Here is a 26,266-nt window from a genome sequence, read left to right on the forward strand (position 1 = left end):
AGTCATTTGACTCTCTCTCCCCCCCCCCCACTCCCCCCCACCCCACCCCCTTTCCCAATCCCCAATCGTGGGGGGCGGGTGGGCAATGATTTCTGAAAGGTACCATCATGCGGAGGGTGGGGGTGGGGGGAAGGTGGTGGTGTTTTTCTTCTCCACAATCTTTCTCCACACCCACCCACACCCCTCCCTCACCATCACAGTCACTAACCCCTCACCTCCCGTCATGTTGTCCCAATGCTACTCTGAGCCAATCACTGGGACAGGAACTGAGATCCAACGTTCTCTCTCCTTCTATTTCCCTCTTCTCTCTTTCTCTCTCTATCTTTGTCTCTATCTCTCTCTTTCACCATCTTTGTTCTTTCTCTCCATCTTCCCCCCCTCTCTCTCTATCTCTCTCCCCCTCTATCTCTCTCACTTTCCCTGTTCTCTCTCTTTCTCTCTCTCATTTCCCTTCTTTTACTTCCGCGCGCTCTCATTCCCCCTTTTTTCTCTCTCTCTTTCTCTCTCTTTTGCCCCTTCTCTCTCTCTCTCTCTCTCTCTCGCTTCCCTTTCGTCCGCTCACGCTCTCTCTCGGCTGAAAATAGGCGATATGACCCCCCACCCCCCCCCTCTGTCAATCTCACTCAGAATTATTAAAATAATAATTTATACTTTGGCCATATTGAAGACCCCACAAAATAATCTATCAAAGAGACAGTCTTACTGTTCGCCCCCACCCCCCCACCCCCCACTCTGCGCCCTGTAAATCTCTCCTCTCTCCCCCCCCCCCCCCGTGTTATTTGTTTCATTGAAATTTATTTTTTGTACTTGTGAATTGTAATATAGAATTGTAAAATTCTGAATGTTTATTATTATTATTATTATTATTAATATTATTATATAGAAACTACTATCAGCCTGTAAAGTTTTAATTTAAAACCGTTTTAAGTTCCGACACTATTTTTTACCCACGTCCCTGTTCCCCAGTGTGTGGTTTCCGTCCTCGGACGTGACCCAAATCACATCCTTTGTATAAAAAAAAATTCTATTTAATTGATTAAATTTTAATATCTAATCAGTGCCGTCGGAGTCTCTCTCTCTCTCTCTCTCTCTCTCTCTCCCTTTCTCTCTCTCCAGTTTAATGGGCTGAAAAAAAAACTCAACCCTTCGTGAGAAGTGGACAGTCAAACTGGCATCAAAGTTCCAACAACAACAACAACAACAACAGCGCATGACGTTGACCACAGGGCCTGACTTTCACGTCGGGAGGATGTCCCAGGGCGCCGGACAGTCAGGGATTTTGGACCTGAGCTTGGGGGGTGGAGGGCAGGGAGGGTGGGGGTAGGAGGGTGACCCAAGGCGCGGTTGAAGAGGAGGTGAGGGAGGGAGGGAGGGAGGGAAGGAGGGAGGGAGGCGAAGGGACTGAAGGGATGGAGTTCCTTCACCCACCAGAGGGAATAGTTTCTCTGTAGCCGCCCCTATCGAATCCCTTTATCATTATAAATACTTGGACCAAAGCGAAGCCAACCCCAACTCGGTCTAACCCTGACTTCCACAGGCCACGCTGTGAAGTGCAGTGACTGTGTCATTTTGCGGACGAAACGCGGCAGCCACAGCGGTGGCCCACGCAGACAGGGGTGGGTCGAGTGACCAATTTATTTATTTATTTATTTATTTATTGTTTTTATATATAAAAATAAACCCCCCCCCCACCCCCAAAAAAAGGCAAGAGTGAGATCGTGGCTTAACATCTAGACTCCATCCCGATCCATGATCTGCAAGGTCATTGGTCAAAGATACTCCCCCAACCACCCCCTCTCCCCCGCCCCCGCTGCCCGCTCACACTCGTCCGTCTAACACCCCAAGACCCCCAGCTCTTTACTAGCGTCAATGGCTGGCGTTCCTCCCCCTTCCCCCTCCCGGGAGCACGGCAGGAAGTCCGTCTTCTCTTCAGGGGAACCGGGCAAGACCAGGGGCAGGTCAGAGTCTGGGCAGAGGTTCCTCAAGGGAAAGGATCTGAGGCTCAGACATTCCAGGAGACGTCTGACGGCTGCGGGCAGACGATAGACATTAGTTGAGTCTCGCGGTCCGGGCTGACCCTCCTCCACGCTCGTCAGCCCGGGAAATCCAGCCACCAGCCCCCGCTCCGCCAACGTCCCTGAAACAAACCAAACCAAACAGCCATCTCTCTCTCAGCCACTGCACAGAGCCAAACATCCAGAGCCAAGCTCCTGGTATTTACACAGGCTCTAGACTACACTCTGCAGCTTCACGGCAGCTCCAGAAGGTTATGTTCCATTCCGTGTTAACTCTCTTATCTCTCCCCTTGTTTCCTTTGTTGATGATTTTTGTGCTTTTCCAACACAACACACAACACATCACAGATGGTTAGAGACACAGTAAAGCTCCTCTACACTGTGCGTCCACACTCCCAGGTCAGGGTTAGAGACACAGTAAAGCTCCTCTACACTGTGCGCTCACACTCCCAGGTCAGGGTTAGAGACACAGTAACGCTCCTCTACACTGTGCGTCCACACTCCCAGGTCAGGGTTAGAGACACAGTAAAGCTCCTCTACACTGTGCGCTCACACTCCCAGGTCAGGGTTAGAGACACAGTAACGCTCCTCTACACTGTGTGTCCACACTCCCAGGTCAAGGTTAGAGACTCAGGAAAGCTCCTCTACACTGTGCGTCCACACTCCCAGGTCAAGGTTAGAGACACAGTAACGCTCCCTCTACACTGTGTGTCCACACTCCCAGGTCAGGGTTAGAGACACAGTAAAGCTCCCTCTACACTGTGCGTCCACACTCCCAGGTCAGGGTTAGAGACACAGTAAAGCTCCTCTACACCGTGCGTCCACACTCCCAGAGTTAACATAACTGCCCAAGATGAGTCGGGATCGACAGGGACTGAGCGATGGAACCACTGAGCTTTGTCCTTACCTGAGACAGTGTTATCCAGCAGATAGGCCAGGATTCCTCCCTGGATCACAGGCATAGACAGCAAAGACAATATGAAGATATCCAGGCTCCGGACACCTAATAAAAATAATAATAATAATAATCCTTGCATTGATACAGTGCTTTATCATGTCTCATGTGTGCCGTGTGCCGTGTGCCGTGCCTGCTGATACCTGTGGAGATGTGCTGGGGGTGTTGGAGGAACCAGCGAGGGACCAGCAAAGCCATGAAGACAGCGAAGCCGATGATGAAGATATTGCGTCCGGAGTCGATGTCGGTGAACTGGAAATAGGACACTCCCACAGCCACCGCGGTGGTGTAGGTCACACTCAGCATTCCCCCTGCGGGCCGACGCACATCAACTTTACTGTTAATCCCAGTCGGGGGTCTGACACACGCGGAAGCCCATCGCCGCCTTTCATCGTAGAATCAGAGAATATTACAGCACAGAAGGAGGCCATTTGGCCCATCGGTAAATCCTGTGAAGCGCTTTGAGACGTCTGGAAGACGTGATAAGGCGTTATATCAAATTAAAGGATTGTTATTATTATTATTATTATTATTTTTGTGCCTGTGCCGGGTCTTTGGAAGAGCAACCGACTCGTCCCACTCCCCCCCGCTCTTTCCCCAAAGCCCCGCAACTAAACACAGGCACCGATTCGTTGGGTCGAGTGGCCTCTTTCTGTGCTGTACGTTCTGTGAAACGCTCTCTGCGTAGTAATAATTCAGCGCCTTATCTCACGTCATCGAGACGCCTCAAAGCGCTTCGCGGACCATACTGTAAAGTGTAGTGACTGTGCGTTCGGTGGGAGCAAATAAGGACACCGTTGTGGACACCGGCTTTACCGTGAATGGCGGGTGGAACCATGCTGAGGAACGAGGTGAGTTTGGGGGACATTCCGAGCAGCAGACACAGCAGGCCGTTGATGTGCACCGAGCGACGAGCCTGAACCTGGAAAAGAAAACGTTCCCGAGGGAGTAACTGAGTCTCCGGCCGGACGCCAACCCGACCTCATCCCGGAATTTCCGCCCTGAGTCGTCCCAGTGTCCCGGGGAAAATTCCGGACGAATGTGCGGAAAGACTACTTCAGTGAGTGAGCGGTGAACTTAGGGAACAGAACAGGCTCCTTATGGGGGGAGGGTGGGGGGGGGAGGGAGGGAGGGAGGGAGGGAGGGCAGGTGGACAGATGGTCGAAGCAAAAAGTGGCGATTTCTTTCTGGAACCGATGAGATAGATTTCTGTTAGGATATAATATCGGGATTTGGCTGCCGAGAGCTGGACACCCAATACCCAATCTGAGAAATGTCCGCGGGCCCCATAAGCAATATCTTTGTGTTTCCCTCCAGAAACATAGCATAACAACAGTTTTGGGTTATGGAGGGAGCGGGTGAGCCGGATTAAATGTGTGTGTGGCGGGTTGGGGGCCGGATGCGGCCCGCGGGCCGCCATTTGGGCCACCCTGCAGTATATAGATTGGGACAAGACATGTACTTGAGACTGCCAGGATGGTGGTGGTCAAACTGGATGGACTTTGGTTTTCTTTTGCTCCCTCGGCTCAGCGGGCTCCGGCCTGCTTCATGTCCCCTGTCTCGCTCGCCCCATCATTGGCGGGCAGGACTGACTTCAGCCTCTCTGCCCCAACCCTCTGCCACTCCATCTCACAGTCCCTCCTCCTAACCCCCACCCTCGCCTCCTTCAAGACCCGTCTCAAGACCCTCCTCTTTGACCGTACCCTCGGTCATTCTCCTACCCCCTACCCTCCCCGCCCTCCACCCCCTCCTGATCCCAATCCCCAGCTCGGGTCCAGATCCCTGACTGTCCAGCGCCTCGGGACGTCCTCCTGACATGAAAGGCGCCGTGTAAATGTCATGTGTTGTTGCTGCTGTTGTTGTCCAGCGAATTCTTACGCTGCTCTCAGTGCTGGGATCCTCGTACCTGTGTGAGCATCAGAGCTCCCACGTTGGGAACGCTTGAGGAGATCCCGAAGGCACTGCCCAGGAAGGCGGCCACACAGCTGCCCAGTCCCTCCAGGCTGATACCCCGGTTGTGGGCGTCTCGAGGCGGGTGAGGGCAGCCCAGGACCTTGGCGGCCATTATGTAACATCCCATGGAGCTGATGCTGGTGGCTGTTGCCATGGTGATCCCAATGCACACAGCCTGGACCGTGAAGGCGGGTGGGCCCCACTCACCTAAACGACAACAACAACAACAATTTGCAGGGGTTTATTTATTGACTGTTTGTGGTCGCTCCCACGCACAGGGCAGGGGGTTTGGGGGTGTGGGTGGGGGGGTAGGGGGGGGTGGGGGTGGAGGGTGACCGTAGGCAAGATCCGAAGAGGAAGGTCTTCAGGTGCGACCTGAGGATGGAGCGGAGGGGACGAGGGCGCGATGATGCTGCAATTGATATTTTTCCACGGATCTTGTTCACCTGGATAGGGAATTTTGAGCCACGGAACGCGCTGTGCGCTGCTGTTGTTGCTGCTGCTGCTGTTGAGAATTCCCGGGATCTTTCCCGCTGGATAAGGTTCCATGATCTGCAATTCCCTCAGGATTACACTCGACAGCCAGAGGCACAGAGTCGGGAAAAGCAGCTGTGAAATCAGGATAAAAAAAATAGACTTTTAGAGCACCACGATATTAATAATAATAATATTCCTTGCATCTGATACAGCAGTTCCCCCCAACGCACACTCTGGGGTCCCCCCCAAGCCTTGGCTCTTGCCAACCTGTGCCTAATACTCTCCGGAATTAGGTAAGCAGGATGTGTCCCTCCAGGAGAGAGCGCGAGAGAGAGAGGGAGAGAGAGAGTGCATTCCATTTCAGACGAGGGGAGATTTCCGTGTGTGAGTAGTTTGTTTGGGAGTGTTTCGTTGACGGGTTTCTGTGTGCGGCCGATCAAAAAAAAACCCAATATAACGGCCAATCCGTTAGCAAACGTCGTGTTTTGGTTCTCGTACCGAGAATATCCGGAAAAGCGGGATGTAGGCGCACACGGAGAATCCCTGGGATCGTCTCCATCTCCAGATGGGAACGAAACAGGATCCGAAATGTTGAGATAAAAGGACGACCAGGACGATGAACCTGTGTGTGGGGTGGGGGGGGGGGAAATAAATAAAAATAATAGTCCTTTCATTTGATATTGCGCCTCATCACTTTGTGGGGCCGTCTTAAAGCGCTTCACAGGAAATACTGTGTGTTTTGTGGGCGTAACACGGCAGCCAATTTTGTACGGCAGCGTCCCACAGGCAGTCACAAGTCGAGTGACCAAATTATTATTATTGTTTTGGGTGGGAGGGACCCAGAAAAGGAAACTTGCCGAAGGTTTTCTCGTGAGGGCCTTTGAGACGTCTCGACGACGTGATGAGGCGCTATATCAAATGCCAGGATTATTACTCCGATCATTATGCATTCCCTCCTCTCCCACTGAGCGACAAGGATAGCGCCAGGAGCTGAATGCCCCACAAAAGAGGCATTAATTACAGCACATCACATTGAATGGCACAGTGTACTGGTTGCTCAGCGTCCAGACTGCCCCAAACCCTGGACCGTTGTCATGTCACCACTTGGCCACTGGATGACGATGTCCACCACAAATCCCACCATCAGCCTCTTTGCCCAGTTTTGTGGGATTGAATGGTTTGTCCCAAGTTTCGCCCCCGATAAACCATCACCTCAGGCTGTTACAGCCCCTCAATTCGTCTCGTAACGCTGATAATCCTTGCATTTGATATAGGGCCTCGTTCACGGCGTCAAGAAAGCGCTTCGCGGAATACACAGCACCGTGTCGCGACCGCGTGTTTGGTGGGCCAACCGCGGCAGCCAATTACACGCAGCGACGTCCCACGAACAGTCGTGGAGTGAGTGACCAAATTTTATCCGGGAGATTGTTGGCCAGGACACCGGGCGAGAGAGAGAGAGCGAGAGAGAGAGAGAGAGAGAGCAAAACTCCCTTCCCTTTTCCATCAGCCCCGCGGGATCTTTAACATCCACCTGAGCAGCCGGACGGGGAGTGGGGTTTAACGTCTCATCCAAAACGATGAACAAATGGAGCTGTGTGTGTACCATGTGTATATACACGGCATGTGTGTGTGTGTGTGTGTGTCCAGTGGGTGTGTGTTCATTGTGAGTGTGCGTACAGCGTGTGAGTGCACTGTATTGTGGAATAACTTACGCGGCAGAGATTCCCCAATGGGATGAGCTGAAATGTGTCGCCTCTTTGTAGAAGGAGAGCCCGATAATCAGTAACAAGGGAGCCAGTACCATGGGCCCACAGTGTCGGGACAGGAGCCCGTAAACCCCACACAGTCCCAACAACACACGCACGGCCCCCGAGATCACCACCGCCCCTCGCACCTGCTCAGCAAACAATAATAATATTAACACCATATCGACCACAATATCAGTAGCATTCGTAACAAAATCAACAACAATATGAATAACTCAATACCAATACTGATACTAATATCAATAATACCAATGCTAAGATCAATGCTAATATTAATAATATAATGTTAGTAACAGTATTATTTATTTATTTTAATATCAGCAAAAATATCCATACAAATATCCACAGTATCCGCCACAAAATTATCAACGGTTTCCAATAATATCAACATTAATATCAATAATAATAGCAATACCGACGGCAATAATCTCAAAGCGCTTCACGGAAATGTGGGAAAAGTCCGTTAGAAATGGCGCAAAGTTGGATGGATGAAGATTTGAGAACAAACGCGATGGAAACCACTCTGACCTGGGACAGGCCGTGACGCCATCTGTCTCGGACCTCGGCCTCTTGGTCTGGGCATCTCCCAGCCTCACAAGGCCCCACATCAGCTGTTCCTGGTGGGATAACAACAACAACTTACTGCGTCTTGGAGCGCTTGACACTGGCAGAGCCTGACACAGAGCCGGGGGGGGGGGGGGCGGGTGGGGTGGGGCGGTGGGGGGAGTGGAGACGACTGTAAACACGGTCGAAAAGAAGAAGGACTTCAGTCGTGATCTAAAATTGGGGAAGGAGGGGGCAAGGCGGTGGGATTGGGGGAGAGAGGAACAGGGACATGAAGGAGGCCGGAGCCAGTCAAGTGGGAATGGGGTTAGGGTACAGAGCTCCAGTGGGGGAGTGAGCCCCAGCACAGACACAATGGGGAGAGAGAGAGAGAGAGAGAGAGAGAGAAAGGGGTTATCACCCGCTTGTACCATTGTGGTTGGAGCCATTGATGCCCGTGGATTGGGTGATGAAGATCATGGAGGGGATGAGGTATTCGAAGGTTGGAGCCTGAACCAGTGGCAGCCTGTGGAGGACAACGGGAGATGTCAGACATACAACAACAACAGTGACATTTACACGGCGCCTTTCAGGTCAGGAGGACGTCGCAAGGTGCTGGACAGTCAAGGATTTGGACCCGAGCTGGGAGTTGGGATCAGGAGGGGGTGGAGGGCGGGGAGGGTGGGGGGTAGGAGGGTGACCGAAGGCGCGATCGAAGAGGAGGGTCTTGAAGGAGGTGAGGGAGAGGCGGGGATAAGGAGGGGGTTATACCTGGTGCCCACACTGGCCTGGGCGAGGGTGGCGAGGCCTGAGGAGAAGAGGCTGCTGGGCATCAGCTGGTATCCGTGCTGGGGGCTGTGCTGGGCAGAGGGGGCGGAATCTAACAGCAAGTAGTGGACAGACTGGAGCAGAGAGGCCTGAACCAGTAGGTGCTGTGGGGGGGTAAAGGGGTAACAGGTTAGTATTAACACAACAACAACAACTTGCATTTACACAGCGCCCTTCAGGCTTGACGGGGCGGAGCCTGACCCCAAGCCGGGGTGGGGGGGGCGGGTTGGAGGAGGTGACCGTAAGCACTGGTCGCAGAGGAAGGTCTTCGGTTGTGATTTAAAAGAGGGGGAAAGAGGGAGTGGGGGGTGAGACTGGGGGGGGGGGGGCGGGGGGGGGGGGGGATTGAGGGAGAGAGTTCCACAGATTCGGGGCGTAGTGGCTGAGAGTGCGGCAGCCGATGGCGGAGCGGGGGTGGGGGGGTGGGCGAGCGGGAGGCCGGAGCCAGGCCAGTGTGGGCAGCGGGAGGTGGGATGGGGAGAAAACAGGTCAGAAAATGACCTTTACACAGCGTCGTTCACGTGAGGACGTCCTGAGGCGCTGGACAGTCAGGGGTTTGGGAGGGCAGGGAGGTTGGGGGTGGGGGGTGTAGGAGGGAAGTGACGGAAGGCGCAGTCGAAAAGGAGGGTCTTGAGACATGTCTTGAAGGAGCGAAGGGAGGGGGTGAGGCGGAGGGACTGTGGGATGGTGTTCCAGAGGGTGGGGGCAGAGAGAGGATGAAGGCCTGAGCGCCTGATGGTGGGGTGGGCAGGGGATATGGAGGCACCAGCACAGACACTGTGTGATCTATCTGGTTTGGGGTGGGATGGGGAGGTTGGGGGGGGGGGGGGGCGGTGGTGGTGGGGGGGGTGAAGCCGGTGATATTTCAGAGCCTGTGATAATTAATCAGGGAAGGTCACACATTCACCCGAATGAATCCATGTCGGGGTGTTTGATTGGCTGTACGGTTGGGGCAATAGGGTAGTGGAGCCTGGCGAGGGTGGGGCGGGTTGGGGGGTGGTGGGGGGGGAAGGGGGGTGTGGTGTGGGGGAAATTTGGTGTAACGCCCTCCTTACCTGGACGGCAAACAGGACACTGAGTGTCCAGGGGGGCCGGTGACAGACAGTAAAGCGGGCGATGTGTGCGGTGGTCTCGCTCCCCTGCGTGGCATTCCGGTTCCTCTCCATTGGCTCTCACCGGGAACGTTCCTCACTCCGACCACCGGCCACAGGCTTACATCCCACAGCGCGCGCGCGTGTGTGTGTGTGTTGTGTGGGTGTGTGTCTGTATGGGGGGGGGGTAGGGGTGGGTGGGGGAGTGTATGGTGGTGGGGGGAGAAGAAAATTCCCCGTGATCAGGTGAGGAGCATCAAAGCGCAGGTACAAGGGAAGGGAGAGAAAGCAACAGAGAGGGAGCAAGAGGGACAGAGAGGGAGGGAGGGAGGGAGGGAGCAGGAGAAGAGAGGGAGTGAGCGAGAGGAGAGAAAAAGGGAGGGAGTGCGTGAGAGAAAGAGTGAGTGATGAGTGAGTGAGTGAGTGAGTGAGAGGAAAGAGCGAGCAAGTGAGCGAAGGAAAGAAAGGAAGAGAGTGGGTGAGTGAGTGCCTGAGAGGAGAGAAAGAGAGAGGCGGTGAGTGAGAGAGAGAGAGAGAGAGAGGGAGAGAGAGAAAGAAAGAGAGTGGTGGGTGAGTGAGTGACCGAGGGAGAGAAAGAGAGAGACTCTGAGCGAGCAAAGCTGATAAAGGCAACGTTTGTCCAGACACAGCCCTGATGTTTACCTGCCCTTTGCCTCTCTGGTGTGTAATTAATTGACACCAAAGTAATAATAAAGTTAACATTAACCCGGTTGTTACGAATGGATGATCCCTGTGCACTCCAGAAATTACCCCCTTCCCCCACTGGAGCTCTCTACTCCAACCCCATTCCCTGCTCTCTCTCTCTCCCCCCATGGTGTCTGTGCTGGGGCTCGCTCCCCCACTGGGGCTCTCTACTCTAACCCCATTCCCTGCTCGCTCTCTCTCTCTCTCCCCCCATGGTGTCTGTGCTGGGGCTCGCTCCCCCACTGGAGCTCTCTACTCTAACCCCATTCCCTGCTCTCTCTCTCTCTCTCTCCCCCCATGGTGTCTGTGCTGGGGCTCGCTCCCCCACTGGAGCTCTCTACTCTAACCCCCATTCCCCACCCCCATTATTACCCCCGGAAAGTAATCCACCAATCGACTAACAACTGGGTTCCTATTTACCGCTGGTAAAGGAAGCCGGTGGAGGAAGGAAACGTGCCTGAGGTTTCACCGTGTCCCCTACACACACTCACACAGCTATGCGGAGTACGGTACAGTCAGACGGACTTGGGGGTGAGAGTGTAAAGCGGTTGGAATGAGTGTCCCTGTGTTCGCTGTGACAGTGGGTTTCAGTCACCAGATGCTATGTTCCTGACACACACACACACACACACACACACACACACACAGCCGGTGAGCGAGAGACTGATTAACAGCAGAACACGCTGACTGCTGGCAACGATGGTGGGCCATCAACTCAGAATGTTTAACAGGAATGAACGAGAGAGGGACATGCGGGTGTGGGGGGGTGGGGTGGGGTGGGGGGGGGGGTGGGGTGTGGCTGACAATGCATCAGAAACACCGACCTCTCTCCTCCTCGAAGGCTTAAGCTTTCGCCTCTGTGACCTGCACAAGGACATGATACAGTCATTACACTTTACAGCGTATCCTGCGAAGCGCTTTGAGACGTCTCAAAGACACGGTGCGGCGCTGCATCAAATGCGAGGATTATTATTATTTATTATCATTAATTATTATTATTATTATATACAAACAGCCAGGAAGCCAAAGCCAGTCGGTTTACCCGACTCCCCGCCTCGCTCGGGCTTCTGCTCTTTAACTCGGGAGTCCTGCGGTGAGTTGGTTTGAGCGTCTGATTCCGATTCCAACATTGCTTCAGGCATTTGCTACGGCGCCTGATCACGTCTTCGAGACGTCTCAAAACGCTTCACAGGACGCACCGTAAAGTGTAGTGACTGCGTGTTTCGTGTGCGAAACGCGGCGGCCAATTGAGTACAGCAGTGACCCCCCCCCCCCCCATCAGTCGTGGAATGAGTGACCACATTAGTATTTTTTTGGACCGATGATGACCTGAGTGCAGTGACTGTGGACTTGGGTTTGGTTTAGAAACGAGTGTTTCTGCGCTGTGTAATTCTGTGTGATGTTAGTTAAATCAAAGATGAGGCGGGTGAGCGTGTTCGGGGTGTGACAGAAGTGAAAATAACTTTTATTTATAAAGACGGAACGATATTAAATAGAAATTCTGCTTAAAAAAAGGGGCACTTTTTAAAAAAAAAACCTAACATAAATGGTGGGAAATACCTTTAGGGGTTTCAGTTTCCACCCTCTTCGCCCAGAGAGAGAGAGAGAGACACACAGAGAGAGAGAGAGAGAGAGACATCCTCTCCCCACCCCACCCCAACCACCCAAATGGGGACATGCCTTTCCCACAGTCATCGAACTAACCAGGAGTGGGTGTGTGGGGGGTGTGAGGGTGGTTTTGTGTGGGGGGGGGGGGGGGAACGTGCGCACACCCCCTATTTCTAACGCGTCTCTGTCCCCAGTGTTTGGAACTCAGTCTCTTCGCCTCAAGACCTTCCTCTTCGGTCACTTTCGGTCACCCTGCTACCCCCACCCTCCCTCCCTGCCCTCCACCACCCCCTCCTGATCCCAAACCCCAGCTCGGGCCCAAATCCCTGACTGTCCAGCGCCTCGGGACGTCCTCCCGGCGTGAAAGTCAGGCGCTGAGTAACTGCCGTTTGGAATGAGAGCGTCCCAAAGCACTTAACATACACCGCACTCGGACAGCAAGGATCGTGGTCATTGCTTACCTCAGCCCCGAGGTGAACACATTGCCTTGAGAGATCTCTCAGAACGTTCCCCCTCTCGCTCTCCCCCCAAACCCCTACTTCCTGTCTCTCTCTCTCTCTCTCCCTCTCTCTCCTCTCTCTCCCCACCCCCTCCCTCTCTCCCCCCCCAACCCCCACCAACCCACGCCCCCATTTCCAGGTAGCCACCTCGCCTCCCGTGGACATCCCATCGTCTCATCGCAGGGTTGTCCCCTGTGACTGGTTGGAATCTCGTGTCTGTTGAGAATCTGTGGGACCCAAACCAAGAAGGAGAAGCAGTGAGTGTCCGGGTCACAACACAGTGTTAATCAGAATTATCCTCATTACATTAATATAACAACCACTTGGTTCTCACACCGCGCCCGGAATTTATCACACAGGGTGACCAAAAAGCCGTGACACCGGGACAATGTCTAACAAGTCTTAAGGAAATGATGATACATATATATATATTTTTAGATAATAGGGTATTCATCTCAACTTTTTGGGTCACTGTGTAAACCAGCACTACATTGGAGGCTCGGCTCAGACTGCGCGGTTCCAAATCCCAACGTGGGGTTTGAACCCACAATATTATAATATAATAATAATAATAACGACAACAATATGGACCATAATATTAATCATAATATTAACAATTATCCTCGCATTTGATGTGGCGCCTTATCGTGTCGTCGAGAATGACTGTCTCAAAGCGCTTCACTGAATAGACCGTGAACTGTAGTGACTGCGTATTGTGTGACAGCCAATTACGCACAACAGCGTCCCACAAACAGCCGTTGATTAAGTGCGTGTGTATGTATGTCTGTGTGTGCGCGTGTGTGTGTATGTCTGTGTGTGTGTGTGTGTATGTCTGTGTGTGTGTGTGTGTGGAAATTTGCCTAAGGTTTCGCCCTGACGACCCGCCCGGGAATCGAACCCGGGTCCCCCGGCTTGACGAGGCGCTGCAGGCCTCCAAATAGCGGCTTCACCTCTTACACATCCACATGCAACGGGTTAACAACAACAACAACCACCACCGCCACCACCACAACAACAACAACAACGACGACGACGACGACACCACAGCACCCCTCACGCAGGGCAGAGTCTCAGAGCGCTTGACAAGTGGCGGAGCACAAAACTGAGCCGGGGGGGGGGGGGGGAGGGGAGGGGTGAGGTTACTGTGGGGGGGGAGGAGTGGGGGCGAGGCCAGGACAGTACACCAGCATTCCGGCCGCTCGGCCCATGCGTTTCCCAGTTTTCCAGCCGGAAACTGTCGGGAATGACCGGCTATTGCACTGGCAGCTCATTTACCATAAACAGCTGACACGAACCGGGATACCCTTTAAAGGAGATTCTCCAAATTAATTGGATTCCAATTGGGAACCAACGTTCCCCAGTCCTGGCCGGCCGGTATGGCAAATGGTGAACCCGGGATAGGGGGTGGGGGGGCGATGGAAGAAGGAGAGAGGGGTGGCGGGGAGGGGGGGGGAAGCGGAGGAGGGAAGAGGGAAAGAACAAGGGGAAGAAGAGAGACGGGAAGGAAAGATGGGAGGGAGAGAGAGAGAGAGAAGGAGAGATGGGAGGGGTGGGAAACGAGGAAGGAAGGATGAAGGGGAATGAAAGAGATGGGAGGGGTGGGAAAGAAGGAAGGATGAGGGGGAATGAGAGAGAGGAGGGCAGGAGTGGAAGGAGGGTGCAGGTGAGGATGGAGGGAAGCGGGGAAGGAGAGAAGGTCTAGAGGCAGCAGTAAATCTTGGCTCGTTGCTGACCAGATGGCCTCCAGACAGAGCAGGCCAAGCCGGGCAGACAGGACGAGGATACCTTTCACCACCTACCTGTGTCTGTCTAGAATGATACAGCGGAGAGGGGGAGCGTGACAATCAGGAGTAAAGAGCATCTATACCTGCGGGGGAGAGGACCAGGGCTTGTAGGATATCAGACAGTGAAATGATCCCCTGCACTAAATCCTCATCGTCCACCAATACCAACCGATGGACCTGGCGGAGAGATCGGAAGCACAGTCACTACAGTCAGCCAGCGAGTGAGTAATAATGATAATAATATTTTATTACTATAATAAGCGCTCCAAGACGTCATCTGGCGTGAAGGGCAATGTATAAACACAAGTTGTTGTTGTAATATGTCTTGCATTCGACATAGAGCCTTATCACCTACAAGCGCACACAGTCACTACACGTGACAGCGATTCTCTGTGAAGCACTTTGAGACATCTTATAGGAATAACAATAATCCTGGCGTTTGACCCGGCGCTTATCACTTCGCCGAGATGTCTCCGGGCGCTTCACAGGGCACAACGTAAAGTGTAGTGACTGTGTATTTTGTGGGCGAAACGCGGTAGGCAATTGTGCCCAGCGACGACGTCCCCACATACAGCCGGGGGTTGAGTGACCGGATTTTATTTGGGGGATTGTTGACCAGGACACCGGGCGAGAGAGAGAGAGAGAAACTCCCTCCTCCGTACAGGGAGACGGGACCTCGGCTTAACGTCCCATCTGAAGAACAGCGTCTCCGACAGCGCCCCCCCCCCCCCACCGGCTCAGACTGTGTGAGAGCACCAGGGGGTTGGCACCATCAGATGCCTTATGATGTGTGTGTCAGCGCACGGAGGGGGAAGACAGGGGATTGGGGAGTGAGGGTCTCACCTCGTGTTTGACCAACCGGTCGATGATGACCTCCAGCGTCTCGTGCCCTGACACTTGAGCACGTTCTCGAAGCAGTGCCAGCGATGCTCCAGGGCCTCCTTCACACTGATGTCCAGGTTGTTGTAGGCTTTCTGAGCGGCCAGGTTCTGGGCAGAGCACAGAGTGTCCTCAGTCAGTGTGACCAGAGCGCCCCCTGGCAGGTCATCAGGCAAGTGCACTGCCCATCGCACAACCCATGGCCCTTGGTCCATCTTGTTACATCACCGAAGACCTAACTTGGCTTTTCTCAAGACTCTTCTCTCTGGCCGCACCTTGAGTCACCCCCCCCACCCCCCCGACCCCACACCTGCCCTCCACCCCTCCTGATCCCAACCCCCAGCTCAGGTGCAAACCCTTCACTGTCCAGCGCCTTGGGACATCCTCCAGACACGAAAGGTGCCGGGTAAATATCAGTTGCTGTTGTTGTTGGTTTGACCAATAGTTCCTTTTGGCCTGAAGATTTACAAATCGGGTCTTATTCTAAATATTATTATTATTAATAATGATCCTTGCCTTCGACATAGCGCTGCTAACACTGAGGACGTGTCCCTATGAATCTCTGATATAAATATAAATATCTGACGGTCGTACTCACTATCGCGTCAAATCGGGAATAGAGGTTCACCACTTTGCCTGGAGATAAAGGAAAAAACAATGGGAAAAGATCTCGGAAAAAGCTTCAACACAACCTCACAATCCATCAACAGAACACATCTGGTGAACGTCATAGGAACAGAGGGATTGCCGGGCAAAAAAAAAGACCAAGGTCCATCTAGTTCAGCCTTCTACCATCCTGGGCTATAGCAATGGGCAAGCTGTGTGGGTTTAGCTGGTTAGACCCCAACACACACTCTGGGCTCCCCCCCCACCCCAAGCCTTGGCTCTCGTCAACCTGCGCCTAATAGTCTTTGGAATTAGGTAAACAGAATGCGTCCCTCCAGGGAAAGAGAGAGAGAGAGAGAGAGAGCGCATTCCATTCCAACAGTCTATCTCTGGGGTTTCCGTGTGTAGTTGGGATGCAATGAATTCTCAGTTGGGTTTGGAGACTCATAAGCAACGGTGATGGGTTTCCGCACATGTCAGACACCCGACATGGGGCTGACTCCCCGCCCACCTGCCCCCTTGCCCGCTCCCCCCACTCACCCTCCTGGTTGACCACAGGCAGAGCGGACACTCTCCTGGCCACGAAGAGCTCGAGGGCCTTATAAACGGGGGATGTGGCCTCCACCACAGCCACGTGCCGGTAAGTCCCGATGCTCAGCTCTCTCAGCGTCTTGCTCATAAAACTCGCTCTGGGCAGCTTCGCGCCCTGAAACCAAACCAGAGGACAATAGCTCAGGGGCAGGAGGAGGCCATTCAGCCAGACCACTCCTCTCCTCTCTGTTCCACTCAGTGCGTTAAGATTAGATCACAGCAGATCCACCTATTCCCGATTCCCAGCTCTCTTAACTCTTCACACACTCAAATACGGAGCCTGAGCCTCGGTGACGTGCACAACATGGCCGACTTCAGGTCACTGCTGGCATCACTTCCTGTGCGATCATGGCATGAAGGAAGTGATGTCAGCAGTGACCTGAAGTCAGCCAGGTTTGCTGCGTTACTCGTTAGGAGAAGGTTCATGGCATTCTCACTGTAAGTGAGTTTCGTTACATCAAAGGGCACTATAACAGATTCCCCTTGAACCTATTCATCGCCCCATTGATTGTCCCAATCCATTCTATCTCTACAGCCTTCTGGGGCTGTGCGTCCCACTACCCCCCCCCCCCCCACCTCACACACCCTCTGCGTGAAGAAACGTCCCTGACCTCACTTCCAGCTGGTACTCGCTCTGACCTTAAGATGCCGTCCCCTTGTTATGGAAGTAGCTTGGAAATCCAATTACAAATGGCCGACGCTGTGAGGTGGAGGTTGGAACGTAGGAACAAAGGAACGGGAGGAGGCCATTCAGCCCCTCGAGCCTGTTCCGCCATTCTATTAGATCACAACTGATCTGTACCTCAAGTCCAATTACTCGCATTTGCCCCGTATCCCTTGATACCCCGACCTAACAAACACCTACCCACCTCAGTATTGGGGGGGTGGGTGGGGTTTGGGGGGGTTCGGGGGAGCCCTGGACGACACTTACGAAGAGATGCAGGTACTTGAGGATGCGCTTGTGGGTCAGGACATACAGCGCGTTGCCGGACACTGGGTCGATGATCGGGAGACGATGAATTTTATTCTTAATCAGAGAGTAAACGGCGTCAAAGAGGCTGAAAAACAGTCGTCAAACGTACGTCAGAGGCAGAGGGCGGCTGTTAGAACACCGCGACACAGGGGGCCCCGGCTCACAGCTTTATAGCAGCGTAAAATGTCGTAAGATGGCACGAGAGGTTTGGATGAAGCTTTGGTCCATTTTATCTCATCCCTCCAGAACACCCCACCCTACCGTTCCTCTTTCCTTCACAGCACTGAGCTGCTTGTCGATCAGTCCCAGTGTCCTGGCCTCAGCCACCCTTCCTGGTCACCCCGTTTTACACGGTAATTATCCTCGGTGTTACGAAATACTTCCTGGGATCTGTCCTGAAATTATCCTTTCTCTAAACCTGTCCTCGGGCTCTAATGCCTTGGATGGAAGATTGAAAGCGGCCAATATCCAATCAAGAGTCTCCCAACCAAACTGAGAATTCCCCACATCCCCCCCTCCACATGGAAACCCCAGAGAGAGAGATCGTTGGAATGGAATACACTCTCTCTCTCTCTCTCTCTCTCTCTCTCCCTGGAGGGACACATCCTGTTTACCTAATTCCGGAGAGTATTAGGCGCAGGTTGGTTGACGAGAGCCAAGACTGGGTGGGGGGGGGGGGTTGGGGATGGGGGGGGGGGGGGGAGCCCAGAGGACCCGGGTTCGATTTGATAGTAATAAATGAAACGAAAGCCAAACTCCGATACCTGCTGTTGGGGGAGATGCTGATCAGCGTTTTAAAGGAATCTTGTAAATAAATTTCTGGAGGAAGAGAAAAAAAATGGTGACTGAGAGATAGATACAGTCAAACGCCATTGTCGCTTTACTGTTATTCTCTCCAATACACCTTTATTATATCCTGCGAAGCGCTTTGAGACATCTCGAAGACGCGATAAGGCGCTGTATCAAATGCAAAGATTATTATTATTATTATTATTATTATTATTATTATTAATCACGGAATCATCGCTCACCTCTCCAGGTCTCGATTTTATGCTCTTCTAATTCATAAATTTGCACCTAAACAGAAACATATCAAAATTAAACAAACGCACCGGAGGAAATAACAATAAATAATAAAAAAAAACACAATAATATTATTATTATTAATGATAATATTTAAAAATAAACAATAGTTATAGTCTCCCCCCCCCCACCGTACCCCCGTCCCCTCCGTTCCCCCACCCATCGCTCACCATGGGAGAGGTGTAATACTTGTGTAGGATGTTGATGAAGTCTGTGATGGTCAGCATGCCTGTCCGGGACACAGAACGGTGGTTACACGCCACTCCATGGCTCAACATGTTACACGCGTGGCCCGGTCACGTGTGGCACCCGACCCCCACCAAATCCCTCCCCCCTGACTGGGCAGGTAACGCTCAGACTCAGAGACACCTCACCACGAGGGTCTGATCTCAGCCCCGCTCGGGGTTGGGGAAGGAAGGAAAGGGTGGGGGGAAAGGAAGAATGGGGGGGAGGGGAGAGGGGGGAGGGGAGAGGGGAGAGGGGAACATGTACAGACCAACCGTCAACCTACCCACAAAGCACTGTCGCACATTGTCCCACAGTGGGGCCGCCCTCACCCCATTGGCGACCATCGCGAGGAAGGCTTTCTTCACCTGGAGAGAGGGAGAGAGGGAGAGAGAGAAAACGAAGCAGAGAGAGAGAGAGAGAGAGAGAGAGAGAGAATGAAAAAGAGCGAGAGAATTACCCCCAGCCCAGGTCCCAATCCCTGACTGTCCAGCGCCTCGGGACGTGAAAGTCCGGCTCTGGGTGTTGTCGTTGTTGTTGCATCGGAGCATCAGCTTCGACAATGTGATTCCAAGTCCCGATCGACGTGGGGGTCTGAACCCACAACCTTTGGACTTGGAAGCGAGAGAGAGAGAGGAGAGAGAGAGAGCTACCTGGCCCTGACCCCCCACACCCCCCCACACCAGCGATACCTGCAGCTTGATGTCAAACACCATGAGTTTGGAGCTGGTGGGAATGGCATCGTAACAGCAGTTCTCCTTCATAAAATTCATGTAAATCTCCCCGTCGGGCTCGGCCGCTGTCAATCACAAGAGGATCCCTGTCAGACACTCTGCAACAGGATACACAGAAACTCACTGAGACACACACACTGACACACACCGTGACACACACTGACACAGACTGACACACACACTGATACACACACCCTGACACAAACCCACTGACACACGAAGTGACGCACACACACACACACACACACTAACACACACACACAGACACACACACTGACATACAGACACACCGATAAAATTAGACGCAGACACACAAGTGAGAGCAGTGGTGGGGGGGGAGTGGTGGTGGAGGTGTGAGGGTGGGGGTGGACGTTGGATGTTGGTAGGAGACAATTAAACAAATAAAGCGACACGGACGGGCAGTCACTCACCAATCGTGTCTGTGATGACCATCTCCGCCGGGACGCCCTCCGGCTCTGAGGGCTGAGGGAGGAGAGAGAGAGAGAGAGAGAGAGAGAGGTTAACTGCTCGGATGTTAACACACACACAGGACGTTAAAGCTCCCACAGCACGACTCGACAGCGAAGGGAGTTGTGGGGCACTGCTTGTGCCCACGTTGGCTGCCGCGAACTATACAGTCACTACACTTTACGGTATATCCTGTGAAGCGCTTTGAGGCGTCTCAACGGCGCGATAAGGCGCTATATCAAATGCAATTTCGTTTTGCGGGGGGGAGGGAGGGAGGGAGGGGTCAGCCGGGTGTCTGACACGTGCGGAAACCCATCACCGTGGGGGGAGATTTATAAACCAAGCTGAGAATTCCAGGCCTCCCCCCCCCCCCCCTACACATGGAAATCCCAGAGATAGATTGTTGGAATGGAATACTCTCTCCCCCCCTCTCTCTCTCTCTCTCTCTCCCTGGAGGGATGCCCACCCGCACCCAACCCCGGCTTACCTGATTCCGGAGAGTATTAGGCGCAGGTTGGCAAGAGCCGAGGTTTGGGGGGAGCCCAGAGTGTGCGCTCGGGGGGGGTGGTGGGGGGTGGGGGGGTGGGGGGGGGAACTTCTGGAGTCTGATCGGGTGAAACGCTATGGCTCGTCATTGAGAGAGAGAGAGAGAGAGAGAGAGCGAGAGCGCTGTCTGGCCGAGCTTTCCCGCTGCATGTCCAGCTCGGACCACCCTCCCCGCGGGTTAGGGCTTTGGTTTGCGGGGTTAACAGGAGCTGAGGAGGGGGGGAAGGATTCACTGCTCCCAGTGACTGGTCAGTCCTTCCAGGTCCTGCAGATGAGGTCTCCAACTTTTTTTTTTGCTCACAACTGTGACTGGAGGCAGAGAACCAGTTGAAAGTTGGGGGCGCATTGCCAAGTGCTGCAGTGCCACCGAGGTCCTGGGAGCGGCGCTGTTGAGCTGCAGTGCTGCTCCGCAGCGCCGCCTGGCGGCTCCGTGGGGGAGTAGCACCTGCCTGGACCGGGCAAAAGGAGGTGATGGAGTCAACTGACTGGTCGGTCAAGTCAGTCACTTAAGGAACATAGCACAAGGGGTGATGTGGGCCTCACCTGCACACGGACCTACGCTTTCCCTTTACGAGTCCCCGGAAAAAGAAATGAGAACAGACACAAGAAGCGCTCACAGCACCCGATTCACTCATCTGTTCTGAACTTAATAACAAAGCAATGGTCATCCTGGCCATCGACACAGCGCCTTATCATGTCGTCGGGACACCTCAAAGCGCTTCGCGGGATTTTACTGTAAGGTGCGGGGACTTGTGTGCTTTGCAGGTGAACGCGGCAGCCGATTTGTGCGCAGCGGTGAACCATAAACAGAGGACTCGGGTTCGATGCCCGGGCGGAGTGAAACCTTGGGCAGGTTTCCTCACTCCGCTCCGCGCCTGTTCACCAGCAGTGAGTAGGAACCTGGTTGTTAGTCGATTGGTGGATCGCTTTCCAGGGTCATAATCCTCTCGCTTGCGGAACGAGTGCTGTAACCACTACGCTACAGGACTCCACAAGTGCGGAGAAACGTGGGTCGAGGACATGTGAGCGAACAGGTGAGAAGTGTCAGTGAATGTGTGTGAAAAGTGAGTGTGAGAGAGTGAGAGTTCAAGAGGGTGACAGACAGAGGAGGGTACAGAATGAGTGTAATAGAGAAGCAGAGACAGACGGAGAGGGGAGGGAGATGTACATAGAAAGGCACTTGCGAGCGAGCGAGAGAATGAGACACAGACACACACGCGCACACACACACGAGGAGAGCAGGTGGCTATGCTCACATTGACCCCAAACACAGCAGCAATAATACCTGTCTCGCTGGCTCTCGCCCAGCTTGCTGCATCCTGACTGTTGTGTCTGCTTGTCCGGGGTTGGAGCTGCTCAGAGCAGGGCGGCCGGAGTCTTGCAGTCACGTTTATTTGCGACGGGTAGAATGTGAAGAGCCTGTTTCGGAGGCTAAATGCAGTCTAAATCTGCAGACACAGCTCAGCAAAGCAGTCTGTGGGTTCCCAGCTGTGTGTTACTCACTCTCACACCCAGGGTGAACTGTAACAGCCGTAGGAGAGAGAGAGAAACACACACACACACTACGTGAAGTGCTTAGAGGGGAAAGCAAGGCACAGGGGCAGAGGAACCACACATAGAAAATAACGGAGTGAGTTACAGGCTGGAATCTAATCTAACGCACCCCCTGGCGCGAGCGTAGCTACGACCTGCAATCTAATCCCCTCTGATCTGATCGTGGAATCCTGTAGTGTAGTGGTTATCGCGTTCGCTTCGCAAGCGACAGGACCCGGGCGGGTCAGAGCGAAACCTGAGGTAAGTTTCCTTACTCCACACGCACACACCCACACACACGCCTCTGGTTACCGCAGTAAGTAGGAACCCGGTTGTTCGTCGATCGGCGGATCACTTTCCGGGGGGGGTGGGGGGGGGGGTAATAATCTCTGCAAACAAAAAATTGGTGACTCAGTCCACGCCTGTTTGTGGGGACGCTGCTGTGTGCAAACTGTCTGCTGTGGTTCACCCACAAAATACACAGTCACTGCACTTTACAGGAAATTCTGTGAAGCGCTTTGGGACAAACAACAACCATTACACTTGTATAGCGCCCATCATGTCGGAAAGACGTCTCGACGACGTGATAAGACTCTATATCAAACGCAATTATTATTATTATTATTATAATACAAGTGATCAATTATTAAGTGAGTACAATTAGGGGTGTGGAGGGGAAATCAGACAAACTGCAAAGTCAAGTGAGCTACAATGAAGGCACTAATCAGCGAATATGGACCTGAGCTCAGAGACGAGGAGGAGCATATCCTACCGTTTATACACCAGTGTACTAACCAGAAGGTTAGCCTAGTTACTGTGCCAACATACTCCACATAGCTGCCAGGCCACGGCTGCTATAGTTAGCCATCGCTCCCTCTGCCCAAATATAACCTCCCTGACAACACAAGTCAATGGGTGCAGCATTAACCTCACTGTGCGGAGCCGGCAACACTCTCCCCCCTACTTCACATCACAGCAGAGACGCACTGAGGAGAACGGGACAAACTCCCAATTCTGATTTTGTTTCTCTGGCGTCTGTCACGGAAACCCATCACCTTGTGCTTAAGAGTCTCCAAACCCAACTGAGAATTCCCCGCATCCCCTCCTACACCTGGAAACCCCAGAGAGAGATTGTTGGGATGGAATCCGCTCTCTCTCCCTCTCCCTGGAGGGACTCATCCCGTTTGCCTGATTCTGGAAAGTATTAAGCGCAGGTTGGCGAGAGCCGAGGCTTGGTGGGAGCCCAGAGTGTGCGTTGGGGTAACTGCTGGAGGCTAACCAACTTAAACCCACATGGTTTCCCGTTGAGAGCGCTGTCTGGTCAGCTTTCCCGCTGCTTGTCCAGCTAGGACCCCCCCCCCTCCCCGTTAGGACGCACTTCACAGGATACCCAGTAAAGTGAAATGACTGAATTTAGCGGCTCTGATGCAACGGTTTAGCTGCGATGTAGCACCGTTCACTCTGGGAGCATTTCTCAAAGCGTTTCACTGTAAAGTGTCGTGATTCAGTGGGTGAAAAAAAGCTGCCAATTCGCAGACAGCAACGTCCGTCCCACAGAGGCACGAAGTTAATGACCAATGTTCGCTGTCAGCCGGGACCCTCGGAGAAACCGGCAATGTATACCGGAGTAAATTGTGTAACTATCTCAACTGTACCGTGTCTTGTTACCATACGATACGGGCACCGGTCCCAAATTGGCTCATTCCAGAGTCTGAAGCACTTTGCTCCCCAATAAGGGCTATGTTCCAACAAATGGCAGTTTTAACAGCTGCTGAGGGACTGTGAGGCGTCTTGCAGTGCTACGAGGGAGTTTTTAATCATAATCCTCGCATTTAATACAGCGCCTTGTCACGTCTTCGAGACGTCTCAAAGCGCTTCACAGAATTCACTGCAAAGTGTACATTTGGGAGGGCGGAACGCGGCAGCCAATTGCGCACAGCAGCGGCCCCACAAACAGTGGTGGATTGAGTGACCAAATTATGATTATTTTTTTAAAAATTAAGGGATTTTTTTTCTCCCCGGAAAGCGATCCGCCAGTCGACTAACAACCGGGATCCTACTTACTGCTGAGTAAACAGAGATGTGCGGAGTAAGGAAACTCGCCCCAAGGTTTCTCCCTGACCCGCCTGGGAATCGAACCCGGGTCCTCTCGCTCGCGAGGCGAGTGGCGCTAACCACTGAGCTCCAGGAGTCTCGGCTCCTTGTGGTGGATCAACAATAAATGGAGAGAACAAAAGGTGACACCGATATTTCCTCTTTATTATTATTAGATTGTATTAAAAATATCTGTTAAGTACAAAACAGATGAACAGTTCCTTAAAATAGTTTCTCAGTAAACTTTTGTCACAGACACCACACCCCACCCCCCCCCCACCCACACAGAAAAACACACACCACATTCCCCCCTTAATTAGCAGGACTTCCTTTTGCGCTCAAGCCAACTCGGTCAAGTTGAAGGTGAGATGACAGAAAAGCCTTGTAAGTATCTCTCCCTATGGGTCTCCAATATTCTGGGAGTGAGAGGAAAGGGTTGTTGTGTGTGTGTTGTTTTTAAAATGGTGCAGATCATTAAAAAAAAAAGCCACATTGACTGATCTCTCTCTCTTTCTCTCTCGCGCTCTCGACTGGAGGTAAGTCAAGATTTCCTTCCCTCTCTCCGCTCATCACCGGCAGTCTCGATCGTCGCGTTTGTGTTTCTTTTAGGGAGCGAATTTCACCGGGAAATTAAATTAACAAGTAGAGAGGTTGTTAAATGGGGTGGGAGGGGGCTGGAGGGGTAATAGGTGGGGTTGTTGAGTCTTTGCTCCCTCACTGTCGCATCCGAATCGATTCCGACACCGAGGAGCAAAGAGGAGGTTTATAAATCAGTGTAAACTCTTTGGAAGGTTTGGCTTCAGTTGCTACCGATTTGCCGCAAGAAAATCCCCAAAAGCAAAGCGTTTACTAAGCGAACAAATGCAACCATCTTCACCTCTTTCGAGGTGAGCCTGAAATTCATCTCGACTTGTCCGTTTACCGCCCAAAATTTAAACGCTGCAACAAAAACCCTTCCACGTCTCTCCCATTGACAGGAGTCAGGCAGTGGCGTGAGACCTTTTTTTAAAAAATCAACAAATAATAATAATAGTTTGATACAGCAGCTCATCACGTCTTGGGAGACGTCTCAAAGCACTTCACGGAATACACTGTGAAGTGTAGTGACTGTTTGTTTGGGGGTGGAAGGCGGCAGATACCTTGGGAGAGAATGGATGTGTAGATAAGGGGATGGAGACCTTGTTAATAGTTTGCTGTATCTAAGGACAGGGAGTTTAGTGAAGAAATCACAGCAATTTTGTTGGGACAGAGGCACTTCGTGAGATTCCTTTGCCTCCGTTTACAGCTCCATCCAACTTTGCTACCAAACCACCTCTCTTTGCATTGGAATGGAGCGCCTCAAAGTACTTCATAGGACTTTGGGACATCCTTCGAAGGTGGAAGCGCTGGAATAATAATAAATCCTTGCACTTGGTATAGCGCCATGTCTGTCGGACGGATGTCTCAAAGTGCTTCGCAGGATTTAATGTGAAACAAAGTGACAGTGTATTTGTCGGCAAATGCGGCAGCCAAATGAACACAGCAAAGTCCCACCCATAGCCAAAGTGAGTGACCAATTCTGGGGACATTGTTGGCCAGAACACCGGGGAGAGAGAGAGAGAGAGAGAGAGAGAGAAACTCCCTTTCCTTTTTCCCAGTGATTCAATGTCATGGGGTGTTTAAGGTCCACAAGACAAGGACATTGTGGGTACGAGAAAGGGAATTGGAAGAGTTGTGAATGAAGAGGAGGTAAAGAACTCTCCCTTGTGAGAGTCACTAGAATAACACTGTAAACCATATTAAGGTCATGTATTGGCATCTCGAGGATACATTCATTAATCTATTCTATTAACCTTTGCATTTGATACAGTGCTTTATTTTGTCGTTGAGGTGTCTCAAAGCGCTTCACAGGATTTACTTGTGAAGTGGAGTGACTGTGTACTTTGTGGGTGTAAACGCGGCAGCCAATTGCACATGGCAGTGACCCACAAACAGTCATGGATTGATAAGTTGCGTGTAGTTCACAGTTTGCCAAATGTTCCTTCATAATACCTGGTGACGTGTTAACACCTATTAGAAATTATGCGCTGTTAAGACTTAAAGAACTCCCTCGACCCCTTTCAGCCCACATTTCACTTCAAACCCTGAATGAATGACAGAAAATTCCAATGAAAGAGAAAAAGGTTTTAGCATCTAAGTACGAGGGTGGGTTCGGGTTAGAAGGAGAGAACATTGTGTGTAGAATTCAACAATCTTTGCCCTCTCCTAGTGACGCAGAATCCACTCACCCTCCCACCTAACGTAACCTCTTTACGGTCCAGGCTAAAGCT

The 26,266-nt window shown here is 52.4% G+C and overlaps 2 protein-coding genes across 3 annotated transcripts; both read right to left on the minus strand.

Annotated features, from left to right (window-relative positions):
- Positions 1 to 1,667: 1,667 nt before the first annotated feature.
- slc23a3 (solute carrier family 23 member 3) lies at positions 1,668 to 9,779 on the minus strand. Of its 2 annotated transcripts, none has more exons than XM_042336401.1 (12): positions 9,593 to 9,779; positions 8,481 to 8,641; positions 8,141 to 8,235; positions 7,695 to 7,783; positions 7,113 to 7,294; positions 5,899 to 6,022; positions 5,370 to 5,532; positions 4,877 to 5,130; positions 3,787 to 3,892; positions 3,114 to 3,281; positions 2,923 to 3,018; positions 1,668 to 2,137 (listed from the first exon to the last, which is right to left on the minus strand). In XM_042336401.1, exons 1-12 carry the CDS (start codon positions 9,701 to 9,703, stop codon positions 1,833 to 1,835), a joined length of 1,854 nt encoding a protein of 617 aa, XP_042192335.1. In that variant the 5' UTR covers positions 9,704 to 9,779; the 3' UTR covers positions 1,668 to 1,832. The 2 variants fall into 2 exon arrangements, with proteins under 2 accessions (XP_042192335.1, XP_042192336.1); XM_042336402.1 differs by having other exon boundaries at positions 1,688 to 2,137; positions 7,695 to 7,777.
- Positions 9,780 to 11,165: 1,386 nt separating this feature from the next.
- prkag3a (protein kinase, AMP-activated, gamma 3a non-catalytic subunit) lies at positions 11,166 to 21,941 on the minus strand. The gene is given in 15 exon segments (XM_042336062.1): positions 11,166 to 11,197; positions 12,589 to 12,668; positions 14,309 to 14,402; positions 15,069 to 15,112; positions 15,115 to 15,214; positions 15,703 to 15,740; positions 16,251 to 16,416; positions 17,233 to 17,359; positions 18,039 to 18,093; positions 18,306 to 18,351; positions 18,528 to 18,586; positions 18,869 to 18,950; positions 19,275 to 19,381; positions 19,748 to 19,799; positions 21,616 to 21,941. Coding segments are annotated over 14 exon segments (1,056 nt in total). The 5' UTR covers positions 21,649 to 21,941; the 3' UTR covers positions 11,166 to 11,197; positions 12,589 to 12,615.
- Positions 21,942 to 26,266: the final 4,325 nt, after the last annotated feature.

Source organism: Callorhinchus milii, unplaced genomic scaffold (genome assembly GCF_018977255.1).
Source record: "Callorhinchus milii isolate IMCB2004 unplaced genomic scaffold, IMCB_Cmil_1.0 Scaffold6, whole genome shotgun sequence".
Lineage (NCBI taxonomy): Eukaryota > Metazoa > Chordata > Chondrichthyes > Chimaeriformes > Callorhinchidae > Callorhinchus > Callorhinchus milii.

What these genes read in the sequence shown, in the direction of transcription:
- slc23a3 (XM_042336401.1), bottom strand. Translation starts at nt 9,703, where the DNA reads ATGGAGAGGAACCGGAATGCCACGCAGGGGAGCGAGACCACCGCACAC. An exon ending in CAATGGCTCCAACCACAATG is followed by an intron (nt 7,784 to 8,140) that starts GTACAAGCGGGT and finishes TTATCCCACCAG; the next exon opens with GAACAGCTGATGTGGGGCCT. An exon ending in GCTCAAAATTCCCTATCCAG is followed by an intron (nt 5,131 to 5,369) that starts GTGAACAAGATC and finishes GTTGTCGTTTAG; the next exon opens with GTGAGTGGGGCCCACCCGCC.